Source organism: Convolutriloba macropyga, chromosome 2, assembly GCF_964194025.1.
Source record: "Convolutriloba macropyga chromosome 2, txConMacr16.3, whole genome shotgun sequence".
NCBI lineage: Eukaryota > Metazoa > Xenacoelomorpha > Acoela > Convolutidae > Convolutriloba > Convolutriloba macropyga.
Genome location: NC_134469.1, coordinates 13312587 through 13335448, shown reverse-complemented (window position 1 = coordinate 13335448; position 22862 = coordinate 13312587). Strand labels below are relative to the sequence as shown.

Sequence of the window (22862 nt, the reverse complement as noted above, 5' to 3'; positions counted from 1 at the left end):
ACACTTTTCGTAACTGGAAGTTCTCGATCATCCTTGTTAGCTGTATTCCAATTTTTTTGACAATTGACATAACAGTGTTTCTGACTAAAAAAACCGGCGTCACTACGCCGCAGAAGTATACCCAAATCGTCACGGGCAAATATATCCGATCTGTGCATCTCCTGATCGTTTTTTCTACGTCAATACAATGAAATTACAACAATATTGCAAGAAAAAGCTACTTTAGCAAAAACAGGCAAAATTGAAGGGAATTGCGCTACCTGTGTTCGCAAAAGGTGTCCAAATTTTTTACCGCGAAATTGAGATACAAGCTATGTATCCTACCTTTCACTCGCTATGTATCACGAATCTGGTCAATTTACGTATCTCTTTTTCGCACCCAATGTAACTAGATTTTGCACTGTAATCTGCAATTAAGCCTAGCTTAATGCCTGTTTTTGAGCATGAAAAAGTTATTAAAGCTTTATTCTTTATTATTACTATTCTACTACATATTAAAGGGTATTACTTATTAAAGGTTATTACTACTTATTACTACTTTATTACTACTTATAGTACTTTATTACTACTAACTACTACTTATTTTTACTATTTAATACTAATTATTACTTTATTACTACTTACAAAAATCGGCCAGTCCCACATTAACATACAAAGCCTTTTTTTGAGCGAGGGATTTTTCGGGAAAACATCAGTTTTTGTGGCACTGGGACGTCGACCACATATATAAGTTGTTTGTATTTATATCACTTTAAGGTTTTAAAAGCTTCAATTAAATCTTTGTTAAAGTGATTATTACAAAGTATTAAATCATTTTTGCATGCTCAAAAATGCGCGCGTTTAACTAGGCTCAATTGTGGATTAGAGATTTTTTTAATGCGAATAATAGATACCTAAAATGAGCGGAAACGTGCTGCAAGACTTGTCACCCATTTTACAATTTTAAAGTATTTTTATTTTGCAAAAATGGCGCAACCCCTTTTCTGAAAAATGAGATACAACGCTAGTCTCATATTTTTGTTCATTTTATGTATCTATTTTTCGAGCGATTTTTACTAAGGCGGAAATTTTGAGGGTATACCTCTGCGGCATAATTGTACGGAATATTTTTAACTAATTTTGTTCAACCAGTACTGTTCATTTTTGACATTTTAATATTTGCTAGTTGTGTATCATCTTCATAGAATTTTCATATTCAAGGTTCTTTTTCGACTCTTTTAACCAACAGTATTTTTTTCTGATCAATATGATTTCCCAAACTACGAGAATCCAACTCTCAACGATTACTATTTTTGGCAATGACTGTCATTTTTTAACTGTCAAAGGCCTTATTTTAATACTCTATGTTCAAGTGTTTGATCCGTGACGTAAAGGTCTCTCTTTGACTTCATAACTTCATTCCAATCCGACTACACGTAACCAAAATCATTTTCCACTTCCAAATCTATGGTCTTCTATATGTTTTAGCAAGAATCTGGACTGATATGCGTTTTAAACAGCAGTCTTTTGAACGGCTTCCAATGATGCAACATTGGAAATGACGACAATCACACAAGACTCACTAAGTGGACTCGGGGGCACTTCTGAAAAAACTTTCCTTCAATTATTCTTTATCCGAAGGTGAGAATATTTTGTGTACCGGCAAGGGGTCATTTTCTAAGAACCGCCCTTCACACGATAAGTATAAGTCTCCAAAATAGTTTCTGTGAATCTTGTACTTGGGCACTAGTGAGATGAATGGCTCCAAGAGAATTTAAGGCCCGCTGGCCGCTACTTGTTTATCCCGTCATCAAATGGGTTAAACAAAAAACGGGTAGAAAAGAAGCATTAAAAAAGAACAACAGGACTAAGATAATTGTTACAAACTTTCTTTTTATCAAATTTATATTTTTCTAAATATTTATATATATATATATATATATATATATATATATATATATATGTGTATATATATATATATGTATATATATATATATATATATATAATATATATATATATATGTATATATATATATATATATTATATATATATATATATATATATATATGCTATAAACAAAGTTTGTACCAATTTTAGTAGTCATGCTATTCTTTTTAAAGAACGATTTTTCGCTCGACCATTCTTTTTTCTGACCTATTTGACTTTTCGTCCTCAAAAATGGGATAAACAGGTAGAGCCCGAACTGTTTTGGGAGACTTATATTTATGGTGTGAAGTGCGAAGGGCGGTTCTTAGAAAATGAACCCCCCACCCCCCAACACACACACAACAACCTTAACTCCCCTACCCCCATCAGACCCCCCCCCCACTCACTCCACCCAATCCCCACCCCTGCATATCGTTCAGGCCGTAAAGGCCCCCTGCAGCCAAAGATCCCCCTCCCACCGTTCCCCCTTCACTTCCTCCCCCCCCCCCCGCTGCCTTCACCTCAAGCCTCTTCAATAATGCTAAATCTCGCCTCACTAAACCGTGGCTAGCTACCAATGAAGCCAACCGCTCGCCAACCATTTGAGAGCAATTCGTCAATTACACTGTTCAAAAGTTTGAAAAATTTTGTTTCATTCGGTAAAATAAACAGAACATTTCCGAAGATAAATGAGCTCCGAAATTGAAATGTAATTTGTTTTAACAGAAAAGACAGCGTAAAGTATTCATAATTGAAAAAAAATTGATATCATTGTCCATCAATAATTTTTTTCCAGGTTTCCATCCAAGCACTAGATAAAAATTAATCGTATTCTAATAAAGCAATAATTACTGTAAACCAAGACTATATTGTAGATGATAAATGTTGTCTGCTGACTCTACAGCCAATCAAAGTGTCACAAATTTACCCTCGTATATGCAAATTGATGGCAACAGGTTTCCCTTGAACAATTAGTCAACAATTTTTTGAATCAACAGTTTTTTTAGTCAACAGTTTTTAAGTCAACAGTGGAATTTTGAGTATTAAAAACGTGACTGTTTTAGTGAGAGTAATCAAAAAATTACGCTTAAGACCTGCACAAGTGTTAAAATTGATTCAGTTTGATTCAAAGCGATTGATTTTCACTCTTGGAAAGTTGGTTTCTCTATCGCAACAAAATTGGCGAAAGCAGCATTCGTTACAGAATTAAAGAAAAAAATAAATGATTACAGAAATTTCATTGCTTACAAGTGCAGTTTGATAGCACCACGAATACTCAGATGAATGAAAAAGTTTTAATGAAGTTATCCAATTATCCTGGCTTCTGAAGTTTCAACGTTGAAAAAATGTTGTGGGAGTGAATAATATTGACTGCTTTATTTTAGTTCGTTTTTTTATACGATAGTTGCTTATTAGCACAAGAATTGCTGATCGTCATTAGCGTCCCAGTACCTAAAATTACAAAACGTTTTGTAGAATAGCATTGTTCAATATTTTTGAGCGAAACACCGGTGCACTGCTGCTGCCAACAAATAGTATTCGTTGCTTTTTTTGTTTTATATCCGAAAAAAGTATCTTTGTTTTCTCTTCAATTCCTGGGGAAGGGGATCTCATTAAATGTTCTCCATTATTTATTTGATTTTTACAATGATGACATGCACCTTTGTCAAAGAGTATAACATCATATTATAGATTTTGACAAAGGTACCTGTCATCATTGTAATCACTCTTTGTTACTAGTTGTTTTTTGGTACCGGTAGACAATCGTAATGATGTCTCTGATATTAATAATTGTTTGTTTCAGCGGTCTATCTTGATGTCAAAGTGACAGAAGAATGTCAGGCCAAAGTGTGTGATTTGAACATCATCTCTAAGTGGATAGGAAGATCTCACAGTTATAGTAACATTGTGTTGCACTATCAGGTAAAGACAAGTATGGTTAGACTGGTCAGCAGGGCGAGGGTGTCTGGAAAATGCTGCCGAGAAAATACAACTAGGTCGTACAGTTAACCATTCTACCCAGGTTTAGACCACGACTTATGAAAAGACTTTATAATTCTAGTAGGTGGGTCCAATATTGACAATAAATACACAGTCCAGCTCCTAGTTAAACATGAGGTGAAGTCTTTTGATGAGTCCAGATAAGGTCTTTTCGAAATAAGTTAAGGTCGAGCATGGTCTTTTAATAGGTTGAACATAGTCTTTTCATTGGTCGAGGATGGCATTTTTGTGGGATTAATAATAGTTAACTTTTCTATACTTTTTTGTGTAACATCTACCAGCAACACCAAACTAGTCTTGCAATAGGCAGACCACCTTCGAAAAACAGTTTGTTCGGCTGAAATCAACTAGTTAACAAAGCTCTAACAACCGACTTTTCATTGGCAATGAGCTTAAGGTGTTATATTTTATTTCATTTGATTCTAAATTTGCTCTTTTTTAATATATTTGTAATAGCATAGTTCGTTGTTCAATAAAAAATGAGGAACCTTGAAAAATTTGAACTGTCAAACCTGATACTACGTTATAAGCAGCCAATTTTCAGCGCAAATGTAAATTTCTTAGTTCCAGCGTGTTCATTTTACGTCCAGCTAAAATCGTGCATCATATTTGGGTCAAACTAAAGTCCAGCATCAAAAATTGTAGATGGAGCAAAAATCTAGTTGAACGATGAGGTCCAACTAAAGTAATTTCATGGGCTGTTTGCGTCGAGCATGTTCTTTTCATACCACTTTTTGGTCGAGCATGGTCTTTTCATAGGTCGAGGTCTGAACCTGGTTAGAGTCCTTGTAGTGAGAAGCCAGTGACTTATCATTTCCGAAATAAAGCGTTTTGCATGTTTATGGCGTTTGTTGATAATAATGACGTCTAATGATTTATTTCCGATGGTGACTTCTTTCATCTTTCAGTCTTTCCAATCCAGCAAAGTCTTGGATTTGGAAGTGAGCTAAGGATTAAGGTTACAATCTAACCCTACTGCTCAGCTTTCAATTAAGTGTAGATTCAATCCTCACTGTATGAATAAAAATGTTTGTGTTCAGAGAAGAATAATTGAATGCGTCAATTATTCTCATAATTTGAAAATATCTAAACCTTTTTCTGAAAAAAAAACTTTGTTTTTTTAGCTGCGGTCTCTGTGAAACCTATTTGAAATCCTACAAATTTTCTAAAAGAGAAAAAAATTAGCACACATTAAATTTCAATTCATTTTTTCATCATGCGCGGGTTGAGATCGAATGGTTAACCTGTACGAACTTACAACTTTCTTTCAAAAAATTGTGAACTTTTAAGAACTTGCAAGTCGAACAGCTAACTTGCAAGTTTCTTGCAAATTTGTTCCGGTCAAGCTGAAATCTTTTTGATGAATTAACCTGTCATTAACCAAAGAATACGAGCGGGAGTTAGTTGTTCAGTTTGGATAATACAATACAAATTGATCTAAATCGATAAAACGGACATTTTTCAATTTTATCTGCTCAATTTTATTGCAATTCAATGAGAAATTAGTAGATCTCTATTAGGTTTTTTTTACTCTTATTACCCATATGACTATGATTTAAAGTATTTTACCATTTTGACTTTGATTGAAGTGTCATTTTCAGATTTTAAAATTATTCTCATACTATTTATTTACCTTATTTTTTATACCAGTATTAGAATTTTAAGATTTAAATTTAAACATTTTCCAGGTTGCAGCTTTTTAGTTTTTAACATGTTTACAGTCATATCTTGCGACGTCTTTCCATTTTTGCCACAACATAGGCGAAAGGGTTATCGTGTAACAGCTTATTTTCTAGGAAATAATGCAGAAACTTTTATTTAAAGTCGATTGTCTAACATGAAAGAAATTGTAAAATTGTAAGTCAAATGATTAACTTGAAAGAACTTGAAAGTTGAATAGTCAACTGTTAAGAATTTTTAAATAATGGTTAACTTGTAAGAACTAGAAAATTTTTGGGAGAAAAATTTGCCAGGCGATGCATTGCCTTTTAAGAACTTGCACAAAACATGCCTGTTCTTACACGTTAATAAATTTGGATTGACCCGAGTGGATAAAAAGCATGATAAATTGTTCAAAATAACTTGAGCACTCTTTCTCAGCACTATCTCGGCATCTAAGACGAAAAGTTAATGAAGTTTGCTAATTGTATGTTGTTATGATCATATCACTTAATTTTCGGTAAATGTCTGACCAGAGGTAGCTACATGTAAAATCGGGCAACTGATCAATTGGGATGGTTTTGTCTTGTGAATCTTTCCTAGGCTGCACTGCGAGGGGATTTCTGTCGCCCGGAAGATCGATCAACATACCGGTTACCAAATGTGATGAAATGACATAATCAGCACTTTTTTAAATTGTAGCTTTTCCTCTCCTTTATCTTGTCATTTTTCCCCACTGGTTGTTTTCAACTACCAAATATAATGCCTTTCTACGCCCACAAAAATCTAAATGAAAGCATTACTTCAACAAAAAAGATTTCTCGTCAGTTACAACAATTAACCGTACCAAAATCTAACGAAAACAGTATGTTTTCAAAAGATCAAATATTTGACCTCTTGAGGTCATTTTTAGTCAATCGATCCTCTTGAGAGGTCGGGGTCACAGAATAAAACTAGTGTCGATTAAATTCTTTCCATGGGTGGACCTACCTATATGAAACAAAAGTGTCCCATTTTGTGCAAAAATCTGAATATCATATCTTAACCTCCTCCCATGATCATCCAAGCATTACCTTAAACGTACTGTCAATTGAAACTGATCCTTATCTTTATTTTGCACTTAAACGGCCATTTTTCCAATAAAAATTTCGAAAACCTTCCGATAACAATACTTCCATTGTTAATAACCCAGAAAAAGTTACTAAGATCTGCTTAAAATACCAGCGGGAATCAACCAGTTTTTGGGGGCTTTATTTTCATAACTGATGAAATGCTTTGTTATTTACTTCCAGCCAATTTAACTCATTCTTAAGATTCCTCTCATCCTACGCATTGAAGCACCACTTTTCCACAAAAATTTTTCAGTTGGCAATACTTCACAAACAAAAGTTATCTTAGTAATACATCATTAATGCATCAGATATATCAATTCGGTTTATTTCTTCAAAATATCTTACAATGTGTAAATTGCAACATGATGCAACCCGCTAGTATATAAAAAAACTGATAGGTTTTGTTAAGTTCCTCAAACTGTCCATTGAGACTAATTGCAACCTTTTTGGAATCATGGGCCGACTTCGGGACACGTACAATAATTTGCTACTCCTATTACATTCCATTGCCTTCCTTTGGCGCAAACCTAATCTAGAGCGCGACTTTTTGAAACCATATAACAACTGCAGTTGGTAGAAATGGATTTCTTTCCTTCTGAAAATTAGACAAAAATCTCATGCACTGCTCAATTCGGAAAAAAGTGATGAAAAACAACCTGATTGTAGCCTAAAATTTTCAACCTGAGAACAATATTACTTTCAAGTCAAGATTCAGGACGTCATACATTTCTGAGCCCAAGACAAAAACGACTATTTTAGTTCAAATCAAAGTCGATGACAAAGTCTTAGGTCGAGATATGTCTATACGGTCTTTTCTTACCTAACAACGGTCGAGGATGTTCTTTTCATAATTTGAGCTCCAGGCAAGCAAAAAATACTCTCGTTGAAGCACTTTTATCATATTCAACAAATTTTGGCGACATTTTTCATTGAAATCTGTAGAAGCCTTCTCGTATGTCATAAAAAAACTTTCAGCGCAACCATATTATATTTGAAAGCTCGAAATTTCTCAAAGCATTCTCTTATGTCATAAAAAACTTTCAGCGCAACCATATTATATTTGAAAGCTCGAAATTTCTCAAAGTCTGGCTCTATTTTGTTCTCAATGTTGTTCTTCCCAAAAATTCTTCTCAATATCTATTCCCCTGCCCATGCACTTTTTGCAGAAGTTGCTGAATGAAAAAATTATTAGCTGTTTTTAAATCAATTCTTTCAAAAAATTAAAATTTTTCTGCATATTCCTTACAAAAATTCAACACTTTTAAAATTTGAGCACAATTACATATTGTCAGCAATTCAGAAAAGAGAAATTTAGCGTGTTTAGCACATTTCCTTCATAAAGGTGGCTCGTCATTTTGGGCTCATTTTTTTTTTAAATCTACGTTTTTTTTTCAAAAAATGTTTACTCTTATTTTTAAAAGAGAAGAGCTCAAAAGCATCGCGTTTTCCTTGTCTCTAACGCAAGGAAGACAGTTTCGCTTAAGCTGCCTTAATTCAATCAGGCAATATGGCTACATAGATCAGAATTTTTGTAAGTTGAAATGCTCTGATGCAATATTGCTTATTTTTGCTTTTTCTGCTTGTACACAAGCAAAAAAATGGAAACCTATGAATTTGCAAAAAAAATTGTTAGACGATTTTTGTTTGACCCATAAAAGGTTCATGCTGATAGCCCCTAAAAACATTGTTTTAAACGGACAAGTCTGACATAATAATCCACTCAATGTGTTGACAAGAACTGAGATTATTTGATAAATGTGTTGAAAATTCATCATGTAAAGCGGTTAATTATTTAAAATTTAACCAATGAAAAATTTTTTTCAGCGGTTGTCAGCGCTCTTTCTATATAATTCTTAATAAAAGTGTAAACTAGGTGCACACTTTAACTAAAAAACTAAATATGATTGATTAAAATGTTACGGTTTTTTTATCACATTACTCTCCAGGTGATGTGCAATGTTACGTCATTGATATCATTGCACGGCACCTATAATTGTGTTTAATTTGTCTTCTCTTTGCAGCTCACAGCTTCTTATCAACACCCTGGGTCGCCATTTTTTGTTAGTAAGTTAAGAATAATACATGATGTTACATTGATAATACATGTTGTATCATCTTTATCTACTTGTCAGCCGAAAACCTCTGAACTGCCAAATACAGCCTACTTTTACAACATAATTATCATATTTTTCTACTAAATGTATGCAACTTTAGCTTCTAGCCAACTCTTGTTTTATAATTATCAGCACCATCCCTGGTAGACAGTTCTAATTAGTCATGCAAGGATAATATATGATGTTATACATAACTTAAAGATTTTCCTATTACGACCTTGGTATGACTTCAAATAGAGCATTGAAAAGACTTTTCATCGTGGAAAAACAGATGAGAACAGCAGCCGAGAAATAAAAATAATTTGCAGTATCTTGAATTTTCTGACCGAATGTTGCAATAAAATGTATCGTGTCGCAAGAATTTGTTTTCCAAAATATTGCAAATCTTGTAAGATAAATTTCTTTTTCGAAATATGGGTTCAAATTTGATCAAGTTCGAATGCGATCAGCAAAACATCAGGACTCCAAATGCATTTTGTATAAAAACTAGACACTGAACAAATATGGCAATGGTCTGTGAATTAAACAAAAACGAGCACAGAAAACTAAAACTATACCAAAGTCTTATCTAAATTTCAGTAAATTTGCTCAAATGAAAACAGGGTAAGATACTTTGTTGAAAATAAAAGCAAAATAAACCTGGCTCCAGAAATATTTACAACAGAATTACAATATTCTGACTCAAATTGTATATAATTGAGCAGAATAAATTAAATTTACTGAACGAATTGGATAACGTTGTCGCACTAAAGCAAATAAACTTTTTTCCAATTTTTTTGTTTTTTATTTTACAAATTTAGGTCAATTTATGTGCGATTCAACTTGAGCGACTCTCTGGTGATTGCTTTCTACAAAAAATGATTGAATATAAGCCAAAAGTGAGCCAATCATAACAGAATTTGGCAAAAATGAACTTCTGTGAATCTTGCAATATAACCTTCCGTCTTGCATGATCTTGCAGGACAACCTTTCTTCTTGCAAAATCATTTGGTTGTACAGGATTAACTTCTGACTTTCATAATCCTTAAAGATAACAGTTTTACAGGAATGTTGTTTTTTTACAACCTTTCGGCCTCCATTCTTCAACCTTCCAATATTTAAATTTTAGTCTCAATTAAGAAAAATTTAATACGGTTAATATTATTGGCAGCGTTTAGCGTCTGACTTGTGTGAAAACATCTAATTTCCTTGGTCCTTCAACATCTATTTTTACCACTGCATTCCGTTGAAACCCAGTCGTACATACTAATTGTTTTGAACGCAGTCTCTCCTTCAGCCTCAACATTATCCAATTCAATTTGTGCACCCTTCAATTATGCAACATTCTACCCCAGTTGATCAGTTGATCCAACCGATCAGAAACGGTCAAACTTTTTTTGACCATTGACTTCATAAAGAAATTGTTTTAATTGTTTTCAATTGTTTTCGATCGGTAAATTAGGAAATGATCAGTTTTGATCTTTTCAATTAATTTCGATTAGTATACTTAGGAAATAAGATTTTTGATCCTTTTTAGGAGCTTGCTGTTTTTGATCGCTTTTTTGGGAAATTGCCGCTTTTATGATTGAGTCAACCAATGTCAAGATACCAATGAGTTTAAAACTATAGAATAATTGGAAACTAAGTTTAGCAATGCTGCAACAAATTTGTGGACCAAAGGCTTTCCAGTAGGAGAAAAATGTTTGCGAGATTCAAAATTATACTAAAAAATTTGTTGTTTTTCATTTAGAGGCATTTAGACAACGATATTCAAAAATTTTGCAAAAATTAAATTAATCTGTTAAAAAAATTTACATCAATTGACCCTCAAGATTCACTTAACGCCTAGTTTTTTTAGTTTCTCATTTCTACCTTTTTTTCATTATCTTTGTATCATTTGATGAGTAAAAATTCGCTCCTGCTTCAGTATAAAGATTTCTGTAGAAGTCTCAGAATATTTATTCAAAAATGTTTTTTGTCGGCAGACGAAATCGGACAATTTTATGCGCATCCTAGGAAATTCAAAGTGATACCATATGAAAGGTCTTCAAACGCAGATTTCAACCACATAACTTTCGTTAAGTTTTTGAGCCAGATTGAATTTTCATTTTCAATAAAATCGTTCTGACTGATACCATTAATATTGCTTCAGGATAGTACATTGGTCAGCATTATTCAAATAATTTTGTTTATCAAAGTGATATCATAACTAGCAACTCAGAAAGGACAATTGACCCGGGCTAATGATGAGCAATAGCGACTGAATCAATGGTCTGATTTCGTACAGCTTTCAAATGTTAATGTTGGAATATAAAGCAGTATATATTTGAACTTCCAGGTTTCGAGGACTGCCGGTGGAGAAGTTGCATCAGGCGACTTATATCATGATAGCTGCACAACTGAGAACAACCAGTCATACTGTGGACTTCGACTCACAGATCTGGAAATTTCTGGAAATTTCACGATTGCAATTACTCTCTCGCTCCTTGGAAACAAGTTGCCATGGATTGAAGAAACATATAACTTCTCTACGCCAGATTGTGAGTGTACAAACTAGTACAAAAGACCCTATAAGGGTAAAGTCATTTATACCATACCAGTTGAGATGTCAATTCCCCAAAAAACCATGGTCGACAGATGAAAAGGACCGTGGTTGACTAAAACTAAGTGTGAAAAGATTTACGGTTGCCTTTAATAGTCACGATACACTGACCAAAATTGCCGGGTTCACCATGCTATGACCAATAATTAACATGTTTGACACTAAGTTGGCCGATAGTAGTCAGGGTTGAACGGGCTCAACCAAAATTCAAGTGGGGAACTCGAACTGCTAGCCCTAAACCTGAAAATTGGAACCAATGGAACAGTGGCTCAACTTATGAAAAGACCAAAACTTTCGACTATAAACAAACATGCAATATTGCATATAAAACAAACATAACTTTGGTTTTTCTATTCTGGTTACAGTAAGCACGAAAAAATTTTCATACAAAACTGAATAAATGTGAAATGTTCTCTTCTCTTGAATTTTTTGGAAATATGTTTGTGGGCACTGAGCGGGCATGCGTAGTAGCGGAGTTTTCGTAGGAGTAGAAAATAGAAGCCATATTAGAACTGGGAAGGGGAAATTCTTTTGTATTAGGTGTTCATTTTTGTTCAATCTCTGTTGACAGAGCTACTGTTTAGTCATAGTTATACTTCTAATTACAGTTCAGTTATACTCATGTGCTAAAAGAGAAAAATATGAAATAACAATAGCAAGCCAACTGAGACTCAACAGTGTTAGCCTTAGAAAAACGGCTTTCTTCAATTACTTCAGCAAAATATTGCAAAGATAAACTGTCTTGAGCGGTAAACAACGCGTTATTGTGTTTTGTGTTTGGAATATTCTTGAGCAGACATTTTTTTTACTTCACGCAACTTTTGCTACTTGGAAATTAAATTATATATTTTTTCATCTGTAATTGTTGTGCAATTTAATTTTGCTGCTTTTCAGAAATATATGAGATAATGTATCCCATTCATCTCTGAAATGAAGAATAGTTGTCTTATCTGTCGTAATCTCATAGTTTCCCTAGATCTGACAAAATTGTCTCGTAGATTAGTTTTCGATGGTTAAACGGTTGCTATTGACTCAATTGCTATTAAGACCTGCTGGCGGAATTTTTGAAATTGTTTCACCAAAGAAGCAGCAGTCAAGACAAGACAAGAAAAAGATGAGATTGAACTATCAGTTTTTTTGTGGTTTCTTGTTTCGTTTTTTCTTTGTTTCTTGTTTCTTGCACTTTGCCAACCTCTTGCCAATTGTGCACCTGAAAAAGACCATATTGGATATTAGTTTCAGTCAAGAAGCTCCGAACTGTTTTAAAATATGCCAGCAGCCATTTTTACCTCTCTTGCTCATAAAGTATTTCAATGTTAATTTTCAGAGCAGAGATGGCAAACCGGCCCCAAGCAAGATTTTTTTTCAGAAAACGTTTTTGAATACTCAACCTAACTTTTTTTCTTTTCAAGATATTTTATATATTTAATATATTAAAATATTTGGATTAATTATTTATTGAAAACTTTCCCAATCGTAACCTTTTCCTACCAAATCTCCATTGGCTAGAAACAAAAGGAAGTTTGGTAAGTGCTCACAACTATAGAAAGTCCTGAGCTTTAAATTCTTTTTGAAATTATTATGAAACTTATATACCAATTTTCGCTAATAGTTACCTTGGTCAACTGTGAAATCCTATATCAAAATTTAAAAAGTAGTTTTTATTTTCCCGGTTTTCTAGTTTGATATTATATTTCTGTTTAAAAACTTCTCAGAGCTAGCCAAAAAACTGTTTTAAGTTTAACTTTCGATGACTACTTATACGTCAGTTACGCAACTTCTATACCAATTTTTGCTAAAAGTGACCTCGGTCAACTATGAAATCCTATCTCAATAATTTAAAGTAGTTTTGATTTTTCCTGTTTTCTAGTCTGATATTTTATTTCTGTTTAAAAACCTCTCAGAGCTAGCAATCCAAAGAACAGTTCTAAGTTTAATATTAGACGACTACTTATACGTCAGTTATGCAACCGAAATACCTGCAAGTTCACTTGAAAATTACAATTGCTTTCCTAGAAAAATCCAACTTTCGGTAAAGGAATCATTTAAGAAAATCAAAAAATACGGAATCAAAATTGAAGTTTATTTTTGTTACAGTAGTCGAGACCAGAAAAAAAATTTTGTAGCATCTTGCAAGAATCTTGTACAAAAACATATGTTTGCAATTGTTCCAGACAACAACTATTCTAGTGCGAATACAACATTTTAAAGATGAAAATTTATCTTGTAAGCTCTCGCAAGATCTTGCAAGAGAGACTGGTACTTTGTAAGAATCGTGCAACTTCGTGAAGGTCGCTTGCTTTGTGTTCTGGTTGGCTCAAAATTAGTTTTTTCCAGATTTTCTTGTGGAAACTTTTCAGTTGCCTGTTTCCCAAATTGAGTAACAAATTCATCTAAATTTACGAAGAAAAAAATAGCACAAAATGTTTCGAGTCAACAACCTAATAAAAACTGGTTATTAATTTCAATTTTTTTTCTGCTCTATTATCTATGATACAGGGCTAAAAACTATGCTCTACAGCAAACCTCCTGAAGCTCGGCTTAACTTTTTCTTTAATTTCAGAAAAAATATTATATTCTTTGAAGTTTGATAATCGGTTTCAGTGAACCGAAAAAATATTAGAGTTTGGATTAAGCTGTTGATTCTTTTCAGCAATTTTGTGTTATTTAATGCTTTTTCCGTATTTGTATTAGTATTTAGTACATTCTTCAGTCTCTAATTTTAAGTCAGTAATCTTTTTTCATTCAAAAATTATAGGAATCCATTATAGACCTCATTTGCTGATTGTGTTCAAACCTGTTCAATTCTGTACCATGGATTCCCTATTCCAAAGAAGAAGTTTATCCTGCAATTTCTATCGAGAACAATAGTTTGTTTATCCTGCAAGATTTAGCAAGAAAAATAGTTTATCTTTCTTGTCATGTATACTACTTTAGTACTCGATAAAAAGCTGTTGACATATGAGAAAAAATTGGGAAAAAGTAATAAAAACCATTTGTTAAATTAGCACTTAAAAACTTAAATCTTTGAGTGCTTTTTTAGTAACTGTTTTTTTTTACTTTTCCCATTCTCTTTTCTTAAATATATTTCAATATTTTTACGCCTCCTTAGGTGGTTAAAAAATCACAAATTTTGATTCAGATGAAATTCAGATTTCAAAGCTGTAAAATTAAGTTCGGAGAGCTTTCAAGATCTGGCAAGTTAACCCTTTGAGTTCAACCACGGTACGTATTCTCAAAATTTGCACATTGATAGCAAATTGGAAAAACCTAAATGCAAATACTGGCATAATTAATGCACTATACTTCAAAATTTTTCGAATAAATAGCAAATTCCACATCGAGTTTTAAATAGAAAATTAAAATTAATAGAGAATAATAAAGAAATAACAATAGGAAATAATGATAAATGAAAGACCCGGGTCTGGATCGATTGCTTTTTCAGTACTGAAGCATCATGTTTCATTTATCAGTTATGAAATTTACAGAGTTCTGATCATGGCATTTTAAGCATTTTCGAAATATTAACTAAGAACTCTTCATTTTTTCAGACGTGCCAGAAGAAGAGGCCAACAATGAAGAAGAAAGTGGCGATTCCAAAGTTAGCTGGGTTGTCATTGGCATCCCTGCGGCCTTAATGGCCGTCTTTGCTATATGCATAGCCATTATCGCATTCCAAGCTCTCAAACAGAAGATTTGCGGGAAGAAATCAAAGAACCAGTACGTATTGATTCTTGGAGTTTTTTTAGTTTTTTGATTTACCTCAACCGAGCATTCACTCCTTCCCAAATGGTAAAAGGTATCTTCCCAAAGTCAAAAGGAGATGGTAATTAATCTTCTATTTGGTTGTTGGGGTTTCTTGTCGATCTTGAATATTGATGAACAGATTCTTATCCACTTGACGGTATTTGAGAACTTTGATTGAAAAGCAGGAAAATCTAAGTGTCACTCTAATGCGAAATCTGATTACTCTTATACTTAAACGAATATGTTTGTCTTTCTTGGCAGCTTTATTATTTTTGCAGTGCGGTTATTTCTTAAATTTAATAATATAATGGCAAAAAAAAAATCAAACAAAAGTTGTGCCAATAACTTCGGATCCTTTTTTAAGTGAGGTCTTTGTCCGAATATCTACCGAGAGGCTTAATTGAGATCTCCTAAGCTGACTTCGTTTCCCTTGTAGAATACTAATGAACATTGTGCTACGTGGTTCTTATGGTAACATCCGATGCCAGGTTGATGAATAGCTTCCAAGGGGCAAACAAAAACTGTGTTTTTCACTGTTTTTTGCATTAATGTCCGTCGTTAGAGTTTCTATTTTTTGCAATAATAAACGAATTGTCAAAAGATCGAAAATAAAGAAAAGCTAATTAAATATTAACAGCAGAAAAAAAATATGCGAAAATTTTACCTTAAATTGCGAAGATAATTATCCATATCACAACTCACACGGACAATTAGGTTTTTAAATCGTCCTGCAAAATGTTAACTAAATAGAGTCGAGCAATGAATATTTTTGGCCCATTAGTTTGTTTTGTGACTAATAATGAAACGCTCAAAATTTTGTTATGAGTAAAAGAAGTTGCTGTGGCCAGCTTGAAGGACCAAAATAGCTGCATTTGCTGATGTACTGAACAAAGAAGAGAAAAAGTTGAAACATTTTCAAAAGAAAGTAATTATTCTATTGTAAACTGAGATGATCAGTCTCAAGCAAAGAAATTAAAGAAGACTTTCCCACTTGCTCAGACATAAGATTTTTTCCACACTAAAACTCAAATGCGTAAATAAAAAAATTCAGAAAACATAGTGTTACGCACTGATTTTTAATATTATTCCTCGTGGTGTTATTGAGGTTTATATTAGAAGTAATTAACTTAAATAAATGGCATTTTACAAGGACTTATTTTGGTGTTTCACAGTGCGATTTTTAGCAGATATATTTTGAATAAAATTAGCTAGTAATAGCCTTTTATTGAGCGGTTCAGATGCGTGATATATCCACTAGTTTGCCTTGCAATTTTGTGTTAAGTTTGTCGCTATTTCATCTGTAACTTAATTTATCAAACTTGGAGGTTTTCAAGAGAATTTCCAGTTCAATCTTTAATTATTTTAGCAAGAATTATTTAATAATTTTAACAAGAAGTTTCTCAAGTTTATCAAGTTTTTATAAGGTGATAGGCAACTGATTGTCAGGCTGGTTCTCCGGTGTTCTGGTGATAGTGGGTTCCGCAAGATTGTGCCTTGAGTTGTATTGGTCCTTCGCAAATATTTACTGATTTAAAAGTTGGGCAATTTCCGGCTTTTGTACGTCTCTTGGTGTTTGTTCAGTACATATACAATTCCGTATTAGCACCTACTTTATCAGAATAATTACTTCACCAAGTACATAATCTCTCATGAAGTTATTTACTGATTATGTGAATTTATCATCAAGAAACTCAAAAAAGTAAATATTGAGGCTTTTAGGCACTTGAAGTGTTTGCTAGTAAAACTGTCAATCTGCGGTTGTTTTTCGTAAACATAAACAAATTAGAGGTTACAGGCCTAGATGGAAATACTGGCTATATATGGCCTTGAAACTAACTGAATATTAATTAATATAAAGCACTTAATTATGGATATTTTAAGGAATATCATCGCGTAACTATGAGGGACGAAATAGGTGCGTGACACTACCCGACTTTATGAAAATTTTCCATGAAAATTATAGTGAAAGAACTGGGGTTTTACAATTTTTCTATAAAACATATAATCTGCACGAGTACGAAGATATAAACATATTTTTGTTGGAGCCACCCAATTTATGTTTTCTTAGAAAAGAGTTTTGGAACGAAAGCATTTAAGTTAAAGACAATTAAAGAAGTTAAGAGAAATAAAGGTTAAGTTAAGATAAAGTTAAAATGAAAAGGTTGAGATAAGGTTAAAGGCTTTAAAGAAACATTTAGGGGAGATAAAATGCGCTAATTCAGAAGAAAAGAGTGAAGACATAAGTTGAAAGTTAAGATTAAGAGGAGACATTGAATTAGCACTGGGAATAATCATGGTTATTTCTTTGAATAATGGCTCTAAACTGTTAGAAGCAGGATAAGAAGGATACTGGTTGAATGAATGGTTTAAAGCACTGGTTTAGGTTGTGAATTGAGGTACTAGTTTGAACTTATGAAGCACTGATTAGTTAAGCTTAATGAATGAAGAGATACTTAATGTCTGAGAGGAATAATACTTGTCAAACTTATATAAGACTTTCAAGAGCTTAAAGCATACTCTCCTCTCGGGATTGAGCTTGATGGTAGAGTTCGTCGTCTGTGTTAAATTGTTGCATGGTGTTGAGTGATATGGTAGAAGTTGCAGGCATGGAATTTCGTCGTTGTCGTTTGAGGGTTCCAAGTTCTTCTGGAGAGATGACTGTTGGCGGTTGCTTGAGTTGTTTGGCAAGAGTTGTGACTACATCTGCTTTCAGATGCTTGGGTACGGAAACTACTGGGTTTAGCGGTACATTGGTTCCGTTAAGCTTCATAAAATTCGGTACCATTCGTCGTACAAAGGCTACTTTATGGTATAAGAACATGAAGAGAATATGTAACGCTAGATTTCAGATAAAAACAATAATGGTTAATGAAAGGGAAAGCTTGATCGGTACGTAAGATTCAAGTTTATCAATTAGTGCTGGCTTGAATGTCTTCATTTCAGTGGTAATTGGCTTTGCTATGGCGTCTATTGACTCTGCTGATAATTTTCTGTTCGAGTAAATAAATTCCGTTTTAACTTTCTTCAATAAATCGAGATTTGCTTCGGTGGGAGAGTCATATTTCGGAAGTTCATGTATGTTAGGCACGGAATCAATTAAATGGGCAAGTGGATCTGGTAATTTAACGTTATTTCTGGTTGCTGGAAGGTACTGACAACTTTGTAAATCAGCTCGAATCTTAATGTTGTCACTGAACATTGTATGTCCACATTTTAATGTGATTAAACAGATGTTACAACCTTTGTGAGGAACATTGATGTGTCGGCCATTTTTCTCCATACCAATCTCACTAAGGGTATAATCACTTGAAGCTGATGTTAGGAGCCAAATTCCGTATCCAAGGTTCTGTGCTCGTTCAGGGTTGGGTAACACAACCTTCTCTGTATCACATACTTTCAATGCTGAGATTGTGTGGTGAAACTTGAGGGTTGCTAGACACGAGGAGAATCCAAGGTGGGTTTCCATTGTCTCATGGCAGATTCGGTATCGTGGCGATCCAAGGCAGTTGTCATACTGAGCTTTCGTCAATACTGTGGTTTCCATCTGTCCTTCTGAGATTGCTAAGTATTCTCCCTCTATTACATATCGTAAGGCGTCTACGGAGTCCTTCTGAGGCATAGGGATTACTATTGCACGATAAACTTCGAGCACTGTCTGGCTAGAGGCTAGGGGAATGGCTAGTGTCAGTAAAAGTCCGTCTTCAACTGTCGAAATCTCTTGTACTAATTTTGCATCGTAGTACGAAAGTATGTCAGTCATGGGTATTGCCAAAGTTAGACGATCTGGGGCGTTCTTTTGGCTATCATGGACTGAATCAAGGATCTTTATCAAAGATTTACGAGGCACTAAGGAGATTGGAAGACGTTTGTCAAGCAAAGTAGGAATTGCGTTTATAACATTAATTCGAAAAGAATACAAGGCTGCTCTGTAACTTCTAATATCTGCATAAAGAGTGAGAAGTAATGAAGCTGCTGTATCAAAGTTAAAATTCAATTGTTGCTGTGATAATTGGATTTCCATGCAGGTTGCTAGTGCGTTCAGATTATGATCTATAATTGCAAACTGTTCCTCTACTAGTTTCCAGTTTCTGTTCTGGTTTTCTTGCATTTCGTTTTGAACTTTGTAAACCTTTGCAAGTTCGTCAGCAACTAGGAAGAATTTCTCATCGGTTTGTGCGCCGATTTCCATTACATAGTAATTGAGGCTGTTGAAACTGTTGGCTAATCTGTCGATGTTCTCAGCATTTTGGGACGTTCGCTGAAAAGATCCGAAAATTCCTGTAATTCCACCGCATCCTCCGCTACTCATTGCGATTCCTGGACCAAAGAGTCCAATTCCAGCAACTGCGGCTGCTATTGCAAGCGGGGCGGCTCGTTTTTGTCGAGTGTGAGGGTCTTCTTCGACTCTGGTAAGGAATTTTTCAGTCTCGTTGCGTAATTTAAGGACTTCAATTTCGGCTTCTATGGTTTCATTGAGTATTTTCGTGTAAAGCCAATCAACATTGAAGGAAGCTGTTTGTTTCCGGTAAGGGTAAGTAGTGCTATGGGTAAGGTTGCAAAATTCCGATTGCGTGATCCATTTTTTCGAGAGTTCATTAAGTAGAGTCTCTACTTGTTGTCTGATAGTGAAATTATAGCGAGGAAACGGTACTAAAAATTCCACATTTATGAACTTTTCGGTAATCAGAATCTTTCCTTCTTTATGGAAGATGATGCCTTTATCCAGAGCTGCTTCTGTATTAATCGGAGTTTCAAAAGTGGGGCCGAAAAGTAAGAGATTCAACACAATTGTTAAAAACATTTTCATATTTCAGTAATATCGACTATGTTTCAGGACAATCTTCTACTGATGTGGTTCTTCTGAGTGTTTCAACTGGCTCTATTTGGTCTTCCGGTGTTTATTTGCTCATTTAGTTACTTTGCTCGGGCTTCTAGATCTAGTTTTCTCGATATGGCACTTGTTTATGTGATGTTTATTTATTTCAGGTGTACTTTACTTTTAGGTGATGTGTGCTGATGTGTGTATTTATTGATATTACTACTGAATATGGTGTTTAAACATGTTGAAGTGTGGTTATTTGGTTGAATGATGGGTGTGTGATGGTGGGGGTATTGGTTGGGGGGGGGTCGAATTATGCAGTCTTTACATGTTTTTTCGAGTTTTTCAGATTATTTTGCCCACAATATTGCACCATGTGCTTTAATATCACTGTTTCTGCCATAATTATTGGGTGCTGTGTGAATGGGACCAGGTTTGTTGGAAGGAACGCTGTTCACTGGTCAAGATTGAAACATCCAAAGTGCAATATGACAGCAGTAGATGATATAGTTATTGATAATGGGAGTGGTGGTGGGACTGAGTGGTGGATTATTATTATATTAGTATTCTTTTTATTATTATCATTAGTATCTGGATTGTTGGGAGTGTGGGCAAATCGAAGGAGGAGGAGGAGGGAAGTGGGGAGATCAGGGGAGGCTGTCGAGGAAGATTCAGTGTGACTTATTAATTATTTTTATTTTGTTTAACTATTTTAATAGTTGTAATATTGTGTAATAGTAATATTAATATGACTGTGTAAGGACTATTGTGACTGACTGTAATATTGTAGTTTTACATGTAATATTGACTGGTGCTACTAATATACTTCATACATGGTGCTAGTAATATGGTAGTAATTAATATATCAAGACTTGTTTTGTGGGGGGGTTGAGGATTTAAGTAGGGGACAAAAGGAAGAATTAAAGAGGCGTAGTAAATAAGTAAATGCTAGTGAAGGGTGTAATTGTGTGTTCAGAGCGTTGTTGTGTGTTTTGCGGCATGTGTTATTAACTATTAGCGGTCATTATAGCATGGTATTTAAATGTCCTTGGCAATTATTGCGTAATTTGTTCTGTTTGTGTGTTTTCATTCCTGTGATTGTTCATTTTTGACTTAACACGTTAACTTTCTGCTTGCTTAATAACTAGTTTGACTCAATTTTGAAACTTTCAGATAGTTATTGTGAATCATGGATGTTGCCCAGTATGAGGATTTTCTGACTTTCTTGCGAAGCAAGTCGTTGTCTCAGTCTGAATGGATGTATCCATCATTTGTTCGGTCATCTGAGGAGCGACGAGCTTATCGGGACAAAGCAGAACATATGATACTGGGGACAAAGAACGTGGGAACATCGGAATTGGCTGTACATCGGGAGGTGTTGATGTACAAAGTGGAAGTGAAGGTGGGCAGCGAGATGCAAGTCCAGGAGAAGGAAATTCCAACACAGCAGATGGTGTCTCAGGAGTTGGCTTCGTTTCATGTTGGGTTTAGTGCTTCTGCAAAGCACATTACTCGTGTGAGGTCACAAGTCGATCGCCTGAAAGCTGCTGGGTTCTTCTTTCCACGGTCAATGGGAGGATTGCAGGCCGCTGTTGAAAGGTAATTGCATATATTTATAATAATTATTTATATTTTTATTTGTTTTTCTTTAGTTTGTGTAGTAGTTGTAGTATTTTACTAGTTGTGAAGTGGTGTATGCTTATTGTTTAGAGCAAATCGTGAGTGTGTGCCATGTTTCGTGAAGAAGATGTTCGGCAAAGAGGTGCACTGCACTTTTTTCCGTGCAAATCTTCGTGCAAATGTGTGTGCCGAATTGGGGTACGAGTTTTACAATGACATTTATGCTGAGCATGTGGACATAGTGTCATTCAAAACTCAAAAGTTGCTTGGTGCGGCTGGTGTGGGGGCCGAAGTTGGTAGTCTGTGTGCTCTCAGTGCTCTGTACTACACTTTAACTGGTCGGAAGTCAGGTATTTGTTGTGTTTTGTCGCAATTTTCACTAAGTTTTGTTACTTTAATTCACGTTTGTTTGGTTTGTTGCAGACAAGAAGGTTCCCAAGCATAATGTTCGCGCTCTACGCTTGGCTATTGTGGCCAAGATGCGTTCGCCTGGGTTCTCTGAGCTTGTAAAGGACCAGTTAGGGTACTTTGTGTCGGAGTATGAGATTGCTGAGAGTGAAGATAATGGGTCGTTGGCCGAGTTTTGGGTAAAGTTTTATCGTAATTACTGTTAATTTTGATTTGTGCGTGTGTAGGTAGGTACTCTTTGAGGTTTTGTTGTTTAGTTTGTCGGTATGGCTTCTTTCCTGGGATGCAACGTCAATGTTTATTGGCAGTATACTGAGGAAATGGGGGGCGGCTGGGTGTGTTACAGGCATTCTATCAATGCTAATACCACCGCTCCTGCTGTACTGATCCAGTGCATTGGAAAATTCATCGACAATGAGTATCGGTACCATTGTGAGCCAATTGTGGACTTTCCAAAGTGAGTATTTAACTGTTTTTGTGAATATTTATCGTGTTTTTCATATAATTTTGAGGCTTTTTGTGTATTATATTGACATTTAAACAGGTTGGACGATGCTGAGCGGTACGTGACTCGTTCTACTAGGACAAGGGGTCAGTCCGGTCAGTGTACTAGTGGTGGTGGTACCGTAGCTGAGGATAGCGCCGATGAGAATTGACTAGTGTCGGTGCAATTATATTCATCATGTAGTTTAGTTTCATCTATAGGTGAGTTTTTACTTATTATTTGTCAATTGTAGCTTTGTTAATTGGTTTTGACTGTGGGACTAGCAGCTGTGAAGTGTGTGAGCGTGTGGTAACATTTTAATTGCAGTGTGTGACTTTATAATGACATATTTGTGAAAGTGAAATTTTGGTGACATAACGACTTTTTTGATTTTTGGGCATTAACTTTATT

The 22862-nt window shown here is 34.6% G+C and overlaps 3 protein-coding genes across 3 annotated transcripts in view; 2 read left to right on the top strand and 1 right to left on the bottom strand.

Annotated features, from left to right (window-relative positions):
• LOC142334821 (uncharacterized) overlaps positions 1–11328 on the top strand; it is a 92190-nt gene extending 80862 nt beyond the window's left edge. The window contains exons 26-27 of the mRNA XM_075383146.1: positions 3711–3829; positions 11110–11328. Of these exons, the coding sequence (XP_075239261.1) occupies positions 3711–3829; positions 11110–11328 (338 nt within the window). The remainder of the gene's footprint in view (positions 1–3710; positions 3830–11109) is intronic.
• LOC142356726 (S-formylglutathione hydrolase-like) overlaps positions 1–22862 on the bottom strand; it is a 341513-nt gene that overhangs the window by 226136 nt on the left and 92515 nt on the right. The gene's annotated exons all lie outside the window — the stretch shown is intronic.
• LOC142335134 (uncharacterized) overlaps positions 1472–22862 on the top strand; it is an 89592-nt gene continuing 68201 nt past the window's right edge. The window contains exons 1-4 of the mRNA XM_075383498.1: positions 1472–1620; positions 3711–3829; positions 11110–11311; positions 14925–15093. Of these exons, the coding sequence (XP_075239613.1) occupies positions 15011–15093 (83 nt within the window). The 5' untranslated portion in view covers positions 1472–1620; positions 3711–3829; positions 11110–11311; positions 14925–15010. The remainder of the gene's footprint in view (positions 1621–3710; positions 3830–11109; positions 11312–14924; positions 15094–22862) is intronic.